A 14,444-nucleotide genomic window follows, 5' to 3' on the forward strand; every position below is an offset into this window, starting at 1 on the left:
TTTAAAGGTCTTCGTTGTTCTGGCTTCAATAAGCACCTTCACCTAAGGGAATATCATTACTGTTGAAAAGCACAGCAGGCTTTTCGTTGGTGGGCCGTTTGCTTTGAGTCTTCATGGTCCAGAGATAGCCACAACAAGCAAACACTGTTAGTGAACACTTCTGAGGCAAGCTTTCATCCCTCTTGATGTGTCTGCTCAGGGGAGCGTAAGAGGAAGATTCTGTGCAGCCGTGAGTCGGACCGCGTGGTGGTGTCTGACCAGAGGTGCCACAGCTCTCCCCGTCCGCCCGTCATCACTGAGCCCTGCAACATGGACTGTGAAATCAGGTTAGTGTGTGCTCCCTGTCTCTGTCCCACTGGCCTTCTGTGTGCTCCCTGTCTCTGTCTCACTGGCCTTCTGTGTGCTCCCTGTCTCTGTCTCACTGGCCACCTCTGTGTGCTCCCTGTCTCTGTCCCACTGGCCTTCTGTGTGTGCTCCCTGTCTCTGTCTCACTGGCCCTCTGTGTGCTCTCTGTGTCTCTGGCCTTCTGTGTGTGTGTCTCTGGCCTTCTGTTTTGAGCAGGGCAGTTAAAATACAGTAAATGGTAAATGGTTGGCATTTATATAGCGCCTTTATCCAAAGCGCTGTACAATTGATGCTTCTTATTCACCCATTCATACACACACTCACACACCAACGGCGATTGGCTGCCATGCGAGGCACCAACCAGCTCGTCAGGAACATTTGGGGGTTAGGTGTCTTTCTCAGGGACACTTCGACACAGCCCGTGCGGGGGATCGAACCGGCAACCCTCCGACTGCCTGAGCCATGTCGCCCCTCTTCTGATAATGTGTGGCCCCCATAGAGGACAATGGTATTTAATATTGACTATTAGTTACTGACAATTGGGGTACACTGACCTTTCATCCATCCATCAATCAAAATTTTTTGAACTGCTTAATTCTGGTCAGGGTCATAGGGGGTGCTGGAGCCTATCCCAGCATGCAGTGGGTGAGAGACAGGAATGTGTCCTGGATAGGTAGCCAGTCCATCACAGGGCCCACACAGAATTTGCACATTCATACTTGCGGGTAATTTAGAGTATCCAATCATCCTACTGCATGTCTTTGGACTGTGGGAGGAAACCGGAGTATCCTAGAGTAAACCCACACAGGCACAGGGAGAACATGCAAATTCCACACAGAATGGCCCTCAGCCAGGATTTGAGCTCTGTATCTTCTTGTCGTGAGGCGACAATGCTATTCACTACAACACTGATCACTTTTCATCTGTGCCATTAGTGTGTTGAGATTCATTACTGAGGATTTTGAGTGATTTTTATAGGTAATCTTGTTTGTTTGCGAGTGAATTGCTAACATCCTGTATCTGTCCTTCATGATGTGAGGGTGTGATGGACTGAGGGTGTAATTCTGGCTCTGTCCTGGAATGACAGGTGGCATGTAGCGCGGAAGAGTGAGTGCTCTGCGCAGTGTGGACCGGGCTATAGGAGCCTGGAGATTCAATGTGCCAAGCACAGCCAGGTCGATGGAAAGGCCCAGAAGGTGAGTATAAACCATTGAAGATAATGCTACTTATCAACAATGCCTTCACACCAAAGTACATTCAATGTATTATGCCTAAAGCTGGAAAATAAAGTGCAGCATTAATCCTTTAAAGAAGGATTAGCAAAGTCCATAGCCTTGTGTGTTGTGTTCTGTCAAGAAAACCAGGGTGCACAGGTGGAAATTGTTTAAAGGCTGGTATTTTCCCACACCGTGCTTGGAGTAGGTCACCGGGTTGCTTGGAGTAGGTCACCGGGTTTCTTGGAGTAGGTCAGCAGGGTTTGCAGTAGCAGCAGATGCCCTTGGGCTTTTCAAGTCTCTGCTTGACGGAGTGCTGGATGTGAGCTACACTGACACGGACAAGAACCGCCAAGGGCAGGTGGGCTGAAGGGCCTTCTCTTGCTAACAAACACTCTGTTCTTAAGGTGGATGACCGCTACTGTAGCAACCAGCATAAGCCTGACGATCAGGAGCCCTGCAACGGAGACTGTAACCCGGGGGGGTGGGAGTACACGTCGTGGTCAAAGGTGAGCTGGCAGTGCTGACTCAGCACGTGTGGCTGTGTTACCGCAGCGCTCTGTGTTTATGTTGACAGCACTCGGCTCGGGGGCTGACGCTGGTTTTTATTCATTGGGCAGTGCTCGAAGAGCTGTGGAGGCGGCCTGCAGCGTCGGGGGGCGGTGTGCGGCAAGTCGGGAGAGTCAGGACACGACGACAGCCAGTGCAACCAGCGGGAAAAACTCGTCGTCCAGCCCTGCAACGACTTCCAGTGCCCGCAGTGGAAGAGCGGGGATTGGTCCGATGTGAGTGACATCACAGGGCTTTTCTGCAGTGGCCTCGAGCCGTAACATCTAGATGACAATGGCTGAGATGTTGAGCCCACCTGGATGATGCAGGGCGGCCATTTGTGCCAGAACGGTCATCCATAACAGACCAGTTGGGATGGAGTGGTAGGGGTTGCTATGCCGATAAAACAATTTTGTATGGCCCACCAGGTGCAGGGCAGCTACACCCGAGGCTAGCTCAAGGTGTTTTTCTGCAGAAAATTGCTCAGACTGTCGTCCAGATTCAGATATGCTGTAATCAGCATTATTCACAATAATCTTTGTTGTGATTTCTCAAAAACTGGAATAACTACACAACCATAATTTAGGACATGTGCACATTTGGCAGCTGACCTCATTCATTCATTCATTCATTCATTCATAAATATGCACAATATAGACAGAAGATCTGTGCTTCTCATTAGAATGGCACAGGTAGGTAATTAGTGACTCAGAACTGAAGGGTTATGGGATCAGCTCAAAACCTGAATGTGAAGTCCAAGCTTTTAAATGCTCCTGCCTGAAATGATGATAGACTATATAAATGTCCAGAATATAAAACTGGCATAAAAATTATTTTATAATGCAGTGTAATGCAGCGATAACCTGGGTTGATTGCAACTTTTTGAACTCTCTCTCTGGATGGCCTGGATGCCTATGGCATGCATTCCTCAGATATTTCTGATAAGGTTCCTTGTGGAGCCGCACCACATGGGCAGGCAGATCCTGTCTGAAGTTCCCAGTGCTCTGAGTTCACACACACTTTCCCAGTGCTCTGAGTTGACACACACTTTCCCAGTGCTCTGAGTTCAGACAGACTTTCCCAGTGCTCTGAGTTCATACTGACTTTCCCAGTGCTCTGAGTTCACACTGACTTTCCCAGTGCTCTGAGTTCACACTGACTTTCCCAGTCCTCTGAGTTCACACTGACTTTCCCAGTGCTCTGAGTTCACACTGACTTTCCCAGTGCTCTGGGTTCATACAGCTTGCAGTACTTGCATCACAAAGTACTATTTGCATGTTTTTGCAGTGCCTGGTGACTTGTGGCAAAGGGCACAAGCATCGGCAGACGTGGTGTCAGTTCGGGGAGGAACGTCTGGACGACAGGTTCTGCGAGTTGCCCAAGCCGGAGTCCGTCCTGGCCTGTCAGCAGCAGGAGTGTGCCTCGTGGCAGGTTGGACCTTGGGGACAGGTTAGTGTCCATGCCCGCCGTCTCCCTGCCTCAGTTCTCCTACAGTGCAATGTATCCCAGCCTGCATGAGGACAACTCAACATCGTGTCCTTAAAACGCCTATGACCTACCCTCTGTAATTGCACACTTTTTCAGAGTAAGATGGATTAAATCTCTCATTTGTTCACTTAATTGTGAAACCTGCTGGTTCAAAAGGTTGTTGAGTTTTTGGCTGATTGTGCTGTTCAGTACAAGGTATACGTGATGTGGGTTGTGTGGGGGCACACAACCCCCACACAAGTTCAGAGCATGTTCTTCAGCTATTTCTTATCTGCTTCTACCATCTGTCGCACAGCCATGGAATATAAACTCTCATTTATTTATTTTTTCCTCAGTTCAATTTGTGGTTGCATTTCAAAACAAAACAAAAAAACGTGCACCACACAAGTAGTATTGTGTGCATATGTGTGCAAGTGTGTGAGTAGGCAGCCTATATAAATTAGGTTTTTGATATTTTTAGGTGTTTTCTGCATTAGCATGTCAGTAGAAAAGAGCAAATGTGAGATTTCCAAACATTTATTTTCCAAAAAATGCATTGTTATAGTGAGATTTCAGCATTTTGTTAGTTAAGTAACATATTGAGCAATAGGCCATTTTTTAGATAAAATCTTGCTTGAGGCTGTCTGTGGTTACCTGGATAGCCAGAAGCAAGGGAGACAGCCAAAGTCTGCAGAAGAACTGTGGCAAGTTCTCCTATATGTTTGGTACAACCTACCAGCTGATTTTCTTATGAAACTGCAGTACTGTGTACCTACGATAACTGATGCAGATTTAAGGGCAAAGGGTGGTCACAACAAATATTTCATTTCGTTCTTAACTTCAGTTTATAGTAAAGGGTTTGATATTTAAAACTCTTCCTTTAATTATGTTCTAAAGCATTTTGCTATACAGGTTTGTTTTTGCATGTGCCTAAGACTTTTGCACACTACTGTGTGTATCCATTTATGTGAAACTTATGTGTACGTGTGGGCGCGCTCTCCTTTCTGTGTTCGCTCACCTATCATGCAGAAAGTGGTTTTCTTCTTTTCATAAAAAGCTACATTGTAGACATAACGAGGCAAAAATGCGAACACTGAGATCAGTACGAAATAAAACACTATCTGCAGTGCAGCGTGTATGTGTGCAAACTCGCAGTAAGTACATAAGTGTGACAGAGATTATGCATTCCCATACCATGGAATAGGCAATCATGTTAAATGTATATTTGAAGGCATTTAATGAACCGTGTGCAATTTCAGCTGAAGCGCTGCCATACAAGTTTGACCTCATTTCACTCAAGTCAGTGAAGTAGAAGAACGCTTTATGTACTTACTTACGTAGCAGAAAGGAAAAGTAGTGGAAACTTGCTGAATTACTTATGCATTGTTGCTCTTGGGCTATGATCTTTTAGCTGTGGCTTGGATCTCATTGGGGGTTATAGGCTTTGTGGAGCTGAAGCGGACATTTTGTGAAGCTGTGCCGTCGGTGCTTTTAACACCCCGAGTGAAAGTGTCACTCTTAATCGCAGTGCACGACCACTTGCGGCCCAGGCTATCAGATGAGGGCGGTGAAATGTGTGGTTGGATCGTACGGGACAGTCATGGAGGACACGGACTGTAACGCAGCTACCAGACCCACCGACACCCAGGTAGGGCCCCTCCTCGCCTGTTCTCCCCGCTTACTGCTTCACTGCCTGGCCTTATCGCTTTCTCTCAGGGCGAAAAAAGAAACTTGTTTTCCAGGTCTTTGAAAAGATTAATGATATCTTGGGTGATGGAAAGCATGCAGCGATGTGGGGGAGTGTGGAAATGGTTGACTCTACATTTCTGCTGTGTGTGTGAGTGTGTGTGTGTGTGTCTGTGTGTGAGAGTGTGTGTGTGCATGCCTGCGTAGAAAAAGCTGGGCTTGAAATGCTGGAGGTTGTTTTTTATATACACTCAGTGACCACTTTATTAGGTTGACCCGTACACCTGCTGTGGCAGCAACTAAATGCATAAAAGCATGCAGACATGATCAAGAGGTTCAGCTATTTTTCAGACCAAATGTCAGAATGGGGAAGAAATGTTATGTAATGTTCTCCTGGGATTTTCACGCACAACAGTCTCTTGAGTTTACAGAGAATGGTGCGAAAAACGAAAAAAGTAAGCAGCAGTTCTGTGGGCAAAAACTCATTGTTAATGAGAGAGGTCTGAGAAGAAGAGCCAGACTGGTCGAAGCTGACAGGAAGGGGACAGTAACAAAAATAACCACACATTACAACAGTGGTATGCAGAAGAGCATCTCTGAACACACAACGTGTCAAACCTTCAAGTGGATAGGCTACAGCAGAAGTCTAATAAATACCTAATAAAGTGGTCACTGAGTGTATATCAAGATCTTCATGGATGTATAGTGTAGCCAACATTTGTCACACACAAGCAAGTGTAACACAATTGGACCACCCAGTATGCACTAATTTTCCATTTTGGTACAGAATGTGAGTGCATCAGTTGACTCAAACTGGATTCTTCTTTTAGTCTTTGTCCCTAAATACAGATAGATGTAGCAGGTAGATGTGGATGTGTGTTCAACAGATAGATGTAACAGATGTTACACATCCTGTAGCCTAGTGGCTAAGGTACATGACTGGGTTGGTGGTTCAAGCACCGGTGTAGCTGCAATAAGATCCGCATAGCTGTTGGGCCCTCAAGCAAGGCCCTTAACCCCACATTGCTCCATTGTCCCCTGCATAGTCTAATCAACTCTAAGTCACTTTGGATAAAAACATCAGCTAAATATCATTCAATTTTAATTTCTTAGATCAGTTTTATTTTATTTTATTTGGGGCGGCCTGTAGCGTAGTGGTTAAGGTACATGACTGGGACACGCAAGGTTGGTGGTTCTAATCCCGGTGTAGCCGCAATAAGATCTGCACAGCCGTCGGGCCCTTGAGCAAGGCCCTTAACCCTGCATCTGCATTGCTCCAGGGGAGGATTGTCTCCTGCTTAGTCTAATCAACTGTATGTCGCTCTGGATAAGAGCGTCTGCCAAATGCCACTAATGTAATGTAATGTAATGGTATCACATTTTCTGTCACAAAGACACTTTACAGACATAACATAAGGGCAAACACCAGGCTTGAACCCCAAATCGCAAGCACATGAGGAGAAAAATCCCTAGTGGAGAAAAACCCTCAAACAGGGGTGAAAAAAACTCCCCATAGGGAATAAATTTCAGGAGGAGTCCTGCCACAGTATTGTGGACCAGCCCATCCTCTGCTGGCCAGCAAGGTACAATGATAGAATGCAAATAACCGAAATGTAATAAGAAATCTATAGCAATTTCAACGGGTTGAACAGGTTTCAGTTAAGGTAATGATCTAGGTGGAAAAGTTACTGTGAATATTATGTTGTTAGAGAAGGCAGGGAGAGACATAATTGGCACTGTGGAGGGAGGGTTTCAGTCAGCAGGATTAAGTATTCACTGCTGACTTCCCCGGCCAATCCGGTATTTCTCAATCTACCTGTGTTTGATTTGTCTACTCTCTAGTCCTCCAGCACAGTAGATGCAGTGGCTTAGCTTGTGGATTGCAATGTGAAAAGATTCAGTCAGCTGGCTTTATGCATTCTGCAGGACGGGTTGTACTAATCCTCACGTCCCTAAATGACACGCCTGTGGTCGTGAACTCCAAATGGAGAGTGAAAAATTTGAATCAAAAAAGACCTAGAAGAGATCCCTGGTATTTCAGAAAATCCTCGGTATTATTAATACCACACGGTTAAAGAAATAGGTGCTCAAAGGTTCTCAGGTAAGGCCAGTGATTTCCTGTTGATCTCTTTATGAGGTCTCCCACGTTTGAGAGGTGGGTTCAGGCAATGCCCGTCTGTAGGGCAGGGAGTCACCCAGCATGCACCATGGCCATCTGGTCCCAATAAAGCCGTGTTGTCTGGACAGGGGACAGCCGGCGGGGTCAGACATTTCTGACAGTCTCTCTCCAGTAGAGCGTCCCCCACAGAGCCCAGCTTGGCCCTTAGCAGGGGCCCCGCAGACTCACCACTAGGGGAGCAGTTTCCACTGCAGCGCTAAGCTTATGCTAGCCCTCGGGAGAAGGACACAGTCATAGCTGTGGACACGACTTATGCCAACACCGTTTTTGCTCTTGCAGCTGTCTGCATGCTTCTTATTTTAAATGCTTATTCATATTATGTTCTGTGCATTTTATGTGACGCCACGTTCTGTGTGGTTGGTAATTGTGTCATATTGGTGTTTACCAAGACAAGCCTTTGCGTTGCATTAGCGTTGATTCTTTTAGCAGATGTCAAAGTGACTTCCAGGGCGATTATGGCAAATAGCAGTGCTGGATAACTACCAGCAGGTGAACAGAGCCCACAGTAATGCTGTAGAAATGTAGGCCTGAGCAGATTCAGCCACTGCTCCTGTGAATGAAATGAGTTATTATATGCGTGTATATGCAATTATTTTACTGTTGTGTGTGATGTGCATTTGGTAGTATCGCACAGTACTTCTTACTGTGAGTGCGACCTCAGTATATTCATATTCATAATACCCAAATGACAGTGGCAAGAGACCGATTGTCTTTTTCTTGACAATCCAGGGCCATGGTGACTGGGCCTGCCAGAGCAGAGTAATGCAATGCTGGGAAATGAGTTCAGGGGAGGCCCCACTTTTCATTCCTAGCACAGCCGTAAGCTTGCTGACCCTTAACAAGGCACTTCACCTCTATGTGATTCCAACCAGCCAGCCGTGAAGCTGGGTACAAGGTTGCCCGGTAAATGATTCTCCTGTCAGCCAGTCACTCAGCACTGTCAGACTAGAGCTTGTGTTTCAGAGCACTTCCACCTGAAACTCGGCGGAAAAAAGAGAAAATCCAGTCCAGTCCAAAAAGATGCAAACACTCTGTCCAAATGGAAGCCTGGTGCTCTTTGTAGCCATGATTTTTATCACCAGTGTGAAGGAGCTGATAGTGTCTCCCACAGCCAGAGCATTCCTTCCTTCCCCTCAGAGTCTAAGCCATGCCCAGCCCTGCCCTGTCCAAGACCCAGTGTAACCACTCCCCTACTGCTCTACAGAGTGGAGCTGTTCCTAATCCTTTACCACTCTACAGAGTGGAGCTGCTCCTAATCCTTTACTGCTCTATAGAGTGGAGCTACTCCTAATCATTTACCGCTCTACAGAGTGGAGCTGTTCCTTATCCTTTACCGCTCAACTGAGTGAAGCTGCTCCCACTCCCTTACTGCTCTACAGAGTGGAGCTGTTCCTAATCCTTTACCGCTCTACAGAGTGGAGCTGTTCCTAATCCTTTACCGCTCTACAGAGTGGAGCTGTTCCTAATCCTTTACCACTCTACAGAGTGGAGCTGCTCCTAATCCTTTACCGCTCTACAGAGTGGAGCTGCTCCCACTCCCTTACTGCTCTACAGAGTGGGGCTGCTCCTAATCCTTTACCCCTCTACAGAGTGGAGCTGCTGCATGAGAGCATCCTTATAACAGGGTGTTTCTGCTGAGGGGTTGTGATTGACGCATGCATGTTTTTTTTAGGATTGTGAATCCGCACAGTGTGCCATCGCTCAGCCCGTCAGCCCCGACACAAAGGCACACATTTACCCTGGTCACGTGACCCAGTGGCGCTTCGGATCCTGGACGCAGGTAAAGGAACACCTATTTTTACAATCCTGCTGAGAATGAATCATTTTCCAACAAGCATGAGCGTGCTTATATTAGTCAATAACAGCACAAGTTGATCTTTGAGGTTAGATGAGACTCTACATGTCAAATCCTAATGGGATATCAGGTTGCATATGGTTATGGTTGTGTTATGATTGTTTTCGGCTTTTCTTGCCTAAGCCTGGTGAGGTTGGGGGTGGGAGGTGTATCTTCTCTGTGAGGAGCCCCGATTTGACTCTGGAGTCCTATCCCACAGTGCAGTGCAACGTGCGGCAAAGGGACGAGGATGCGCTACGTGAGCTGCCGGGACAGCCAGGGCGGCGTGGCCGAGGAGTCGGCCTGTGCCCACCTCCCCAAACCGCCAGCGCGGGAGGTGTGCATGGTGGTGTCCTGCGGGCAGTGGAAGGTTCTGGAATGGACACTGGTAAGAGCCCCAGAGTGCACTTTCTATAACCTCGTCTGGAACAGTCCAGCTGGCACACAGCATTCACACAGTGTTCCTTCTTTTGAGATGTCAGATATGGATCTGGAATCACAGGAGTGTTGTCCAAGACGGTGATATATAGATCACTGGTTGACATTTTAAATGTGATTAATTTCACAAATGGTTTTATTCCATGGCTCATCCAAATCTGCGTGACACTAATTTTTGTATAGAAGTATATTGGAATTCAATGGCATTTAAGTTTCATTTTGTCATTTCATTTCATAGTTTGTTTAACTTTGGCTGGTGCTGCTCAAACTTTTGAAAGCAGTCACACTGCTGTTATAAATCTCTGAGGAAAGAATCGAGGCAAATGGCTGTGGGCTTTGAGGGCCAATATTTGTTTACAGATGTTTCTCCTCAGAATTAGAGCACAAGCAAAAACTCCCAGACCTCGGGTTTTCGGTACATGCACATGGCTGGGGGAGGCTCCCTTCTTATGTATGCCAAAGTCACTCGCTGACCTCCGGTCACAGGATGCTAGTCATTTCAAGCCACAGACTCACATTCGCTTTTTTACTCAAGAGGTTGATTCAAATGAAACAGGAAATCAAGTATCGTTGGAGTGCTTACATTGTGGGCACTTTCTCTCAGAATATTTTGTTTGGATGCTGCGTGTGTATCCATGAAATGTGTTTTTTCTTTGAGGTTTTTTATTTTTTTATTTTGGTGTTACTCATGGCAAGATATTGCTTGCTTTTTTCTTTTTATCTCCAGTGATAACCACCTGACCAATACTAAATATACATGTTTTGGCTAATATTATTTTTCCCTTTAATTTATGGGAGAAATGCTTATTCTAATTCTCCAGAGCAGTTCAAGTGCAACCAAATGTCAGTATTATTATTTAGCTTATTATTTAGCCTGCCCTTCTCTGTGAAGAAAATCTATTCATATATGTGAGCTAATTGTTTCATATAGTGGATGCAAGCACAATTCTGTCAGTGACTTGCCAGTTTCACAGATGCAGATTAGGCCTAGTCCAAGTCATCTACATTTTGAAGAGCTCAATTTAGTCCAGGACTAATCTTAAACAGGGTCTCTGAATCTAGCACTTAAAGTATTGTATTTCACTTTTCTTTTAGTTCTTTTAGTTTTTTTTTTAGCTTTTGGAAGTTTAGCTTTAAAAACTGAAATTGCGGACAGATAATTGTGCTGGCTGATTTAAAAAAGCATTTTGTAGAAAGTTAGTTGAGCAGGTCTTTCCTTTAAACATTTGTGGATCTGGTAAGATCTACAGGGATTTATTTTGAAATCCACATGACAAGTTAATGAGACATTTTGACTGAACCTTAATCTTAACTGATTGTGTGTGTGTGTCTGCATGTCTGTGTGTGTGTGTGTGTGTGTGTGTCTGCGTGTCTGTGTGTGTGTATGTGTGTCTGCGTGTCTGTGTGTGTGTGTCTGCGTGTCTGTGTGTGTGTCTGCGTGTCTGCGTGTCTGTGTGTGTGTGTGTGTGTCTGCGTGTCTGTGTGTGTGTGTGTGTGTGTGTGTGTCTGCGTGTCTGTGTTTGTGTGTGTGTGTCTGTGTGTTTGTGTGTGTGTGTGTGTGTGTCTGCGTGTCTGTGTGTATGTGTTTGTGTGTGTGTGTGTGTGTGTGTCTGCGTGTCTGTGTGTATGTCTATGTGTGTGTGTGTGTGTCTGCGTGTGTGTGTGTGTGTGTGTCTGTGTGTGTGTGTGTGTCTGTATGTGTTTGCAGTGCTCGGTGTCCTGTGGCCTGGGCAAAGCCACGCGACAGGTGGTGTGTGTGAACTTCAACGAGCAGGTGGTGGACGTGAGTGAGTGTGACCCAGACGACCGCCCAGCGAGCGAGCAGGAGTGTGCCATGTCCCAGTGCCCCACACGCTCCAGTGACCATGGCAACTTCCCCACCAATGGGGACCCGCGAAAGAGGCCTCCGCCCCACGGGTCCTCCGCGCGGAGCGGCCGAACTCAGGCGCATCAGTGGAGGACCGGGCCCTGGGGAGCGGTGAGTGTCCTCCTTCACTGTGATGTCACCATGATGCTCCAGTGACACTACTCCTTGATTTTCAATAAAATGAATATGCTTGTTTGTAAAAGCTTGTTTAAAGAAAAAAGTTCACCAATCGCCAAGACCAATACCTTAGTTTGTAAGATTAACATTTGTAGTTTTGAAAGGGAAAACATTTCTAGGAAAAAGGGCTTTATCTAAGCCACAGATAATTTAGGTTCATCGACAATTCTGTCAGAAAAGCTTTGACAATGCAATATGTTGGTGTCACAGATTTGGTTTAAACCGTTTTAAGGCAACACAGGTGCTTTGGAGTAGCAGTGATTGCCTGTGAGGCTTTATGCATTCTCTCTCTCTCTCCCCATTCTCTCTCTCCTCCCTCTGGCTCTTTCTCTGTCTCTCTCCCTCACGCATACCTGGAGGTACCTGTGTTTTTCCACATATAGTATTTATATTTATTCATCCCTGGATCAAAGTGCCACTGTGTTCCCAGGCAGTTGCCATGGAAGCAATTGCACCTTTGCCCCAGGGTGTTAATGTTCTCCCATCCTCTTGTGCACTCTCCCATATTTGCTGAGCTGGGCTCTCTACTGCCCTTTACTAATCTCTTATGCTGCCTTTTGTGAGAACCTTCTGGAAAAACCCAACTTAATTACACTACACGCCCTCTGAGCATCATTCTTGCATGGTCTTCTTCAAAGTGGTTACGGAGCTTTCCTGATCTTTTGTGAAAGTTGGCCATCACGCTGTTTCACGCTTTACTTGATATTGTGAGGCAGACGACGCAACAAAACGGCCTCAAATCTTATTGATATTGCTCAAGAATCCAAGATGTTTCAGTAATTGTAACTATTAGAAATGCAAAGGTGCATGACTGTGTCCCTCAAAAGGCATGATGCCTTGAGCTCCGCTATTATGTAAACCAGCACCTGAATTTGTGCAGCATCAGTAAAAAATTCATGCCAGAGAGAGCGCCTCACTCTCCGTGCAAGAGCAGATCTCAGAGGGTTTGTCATAACAGGTCAGTTTACGTTTGCATATTGAAAATGGCAGTTTCCTCCGAGCCTAAAACCTACATAATAGACCGGAGCAAGTCGAGTCCTGCGTGCAGCTGAATAAAGCTGCGAGCTCATTGGCTTCTTTTCCCCCTGGTGGCAGTGCTCGAGCACGTGCGCGGGAGGCTTCCAGAGGCGCGTCGTCGTCTGTCAGGACGAGAACGGCTACACCGCCAACAACTGCGACGAGAGGTCGCGACCCCTGGAACAGCGCTCCTGCGAATCCGGGGCCTGCCCGCAGTGGGTCTACGGGAACTGGGGAGAGGTGAGAGGCTGTCACGCGCTCCCGCGGGTCACAACCAGCCAAAAAGAGTTGGCGTGAATTACAGACCATTGATTTTGCCACACCAGTAATCCGGTAGCTGCTCTGTGAGGGCGGTAACCAGCCAATAGTTATGTCAGAGATGTGACGTGTCAGATAGCCTCCAGCAGCCTTTGAGATTAGCACCTGTGTTTTGTTCTCTAAGTAGTTCAGGACTCATTTAGTGCTATTCGCTAATAGCTGAGCGCTATTTAAAGCTAACATTTCTATCGAGAACCATCACACCTCTCTCTCCCGGTTGAGGGGGAGTAGTGGCAGAGGGCGAGCGAGGTTGTCTTTCCCTGGAGATGGAGACGGGCAGCTGACAGGTGAGACGGGGCGAGGTGTCGCCCTGCCCGCTCTTGGTTTACGCGGCTCTTTGTCTTCTTCTGGCTCTAGTGCACCAAGCCCTGCGGAGGGGGGGTGAAGACGCGTCTGGTGGCGTGTCAGCGGCCCAACGGGGAGCGCTTTAACGATCTGAGCTGCGAAATTCTCGACAAACCTCCCGACAGAGAGCAGTGCAATACTCAGTCTTGTCCATCCAGCCCCCACTGGAGCGCGGACCCCTGGAGCTCGGTACGCTCGTAAACATTTGTACTTTACAGTGTCTCCCACCGCAAACCGCAGCAACACAGACAAAACGCAACACGCTGGGGCCGGAGCCTTCACTGCACTTACATGCTAGACTGTATCCGCCCGGCCCCGGTGCCTGTCCCGGGGCACTGCCTTTGAGACAGGCAGCAACCGTACTACTGTTGCACTTAACACGCAGCTCAAAACAGACACACAACTGACAACATATCGCATCTTTTGTCAGCTTTTACCATATGCACACCTTTTGCTGTTGTTGTTTTGTTTTTGTTTTTTTTACGTAATCCACTAATTCAGGATTGGTGTTGTGTTTCAGAATGAATTGAGTTTGTAAAATATTATTTTTGAAAAGGTAATTTATTACTTATTAAGAGATTTCTTTTCTGGTGTATATAGCATTACTCTCACAACATAGTTATTGCCAAGGGTACTCTGTGATAATGTCCATGACTGCTCAATCCTGAATCACTGTTTATACAATATATGGATATTTTGGTAAAGTTTGATTTTCTATCGTCATGGCTAATACCAAGAAAAATGCTTATTTTCTTACTCCCAACCAGTTGTTTCCATTTTCTTGGTTTTCTAAATAGGTGTTTGTGCAGATGTTTGAAGATGTCATGGGCATATTATTGTTTTAAACAAAGCTTTGAGTGGCTTTCTAGTTGGCAACACAGTTCAACAAGTAGATGTTGCCAGGAGCTGTTTCCATTCTCCTGATATTATTTGTTTACTGGAAAAATCTAATTTCTAGTTAGAAATCTATGTCATATGTCTCATGTTTTTGCTTCAAATTTTAAAAAT

At 46.3% G+C, this 14,444-nt stretch overlaps 1 protein-coding gene across 1 annotated transcript in view; it reads left to right on the top strand.

The window, feature by feature from the left end:
• adamts9 (ADAM metallopeptidase with thrombospondin type 1 motif, 9) overlaps nucleotides 1-14,444 on the top strand; it is a 53,980-nt gene that overhangs the window by 14,810 nt on the left and 24,726 nt on the right. The window contains exons 19-29 of the mRNA XM_061219441.1: nucleotides 200-326; nucleotides 1,433-1,541; nucleotides 1,967-2,068; nucleotides 2,180-2,344; nucleotides 3,396-3,557; nucleotides 5,104-5,223; nucleotides 9,113-9,220; nucleotides 9,495-9,662; nucleotides 11,421-11,690; nucleotides 12,852-13,013; nucleotides 13,449-13,625. Of these exons, the coding sequence (XP_061075425.1) occupies nucleotides 200-326; nucleotides 1,433-1,541; nucleotides 1,967-2,068; nucleotides 2,180-2,344; nucleotides 3,396-3,557; nucleotides 5,104-5,223; nucleotides 9,113-9,220; nucleotides 9,495-9,662; nucleotides 11,421-11,690; nucleotides 12,852-13,013; nucleotides 13,449-13,625 (1,670 nt within the window). The remainder of the gene's footprint in view (nucleotides 1-199; nucleotides 327-1,432; nucleotides 1,542-1,966; nucleotides 2,069-2,179; nucleotides 2,345-3,395; nucleotides 3,558-5,103; nucleotides 5,224-9,112; nucleotides 9,221-9,494; nucleotides 9,663-11,420; nucleotides 11,691-12,851; nucleotides 13,014-13,448; nucleotides 13,626-14,444) is intronic.

Source organism: Conger conger, chromosome 14 (assembly GCF_963514075.1).
Source record: "Conger conger chromosome 14, fConCon1.1, whole genome shotgun sequence".
NCBI classification, from domain to species: domain Eukaryota; kingdom Metazoa; phylum Chordata; class Actinopteri; order Anguilliformes; family Congridae; genus Conger; species Conger conger.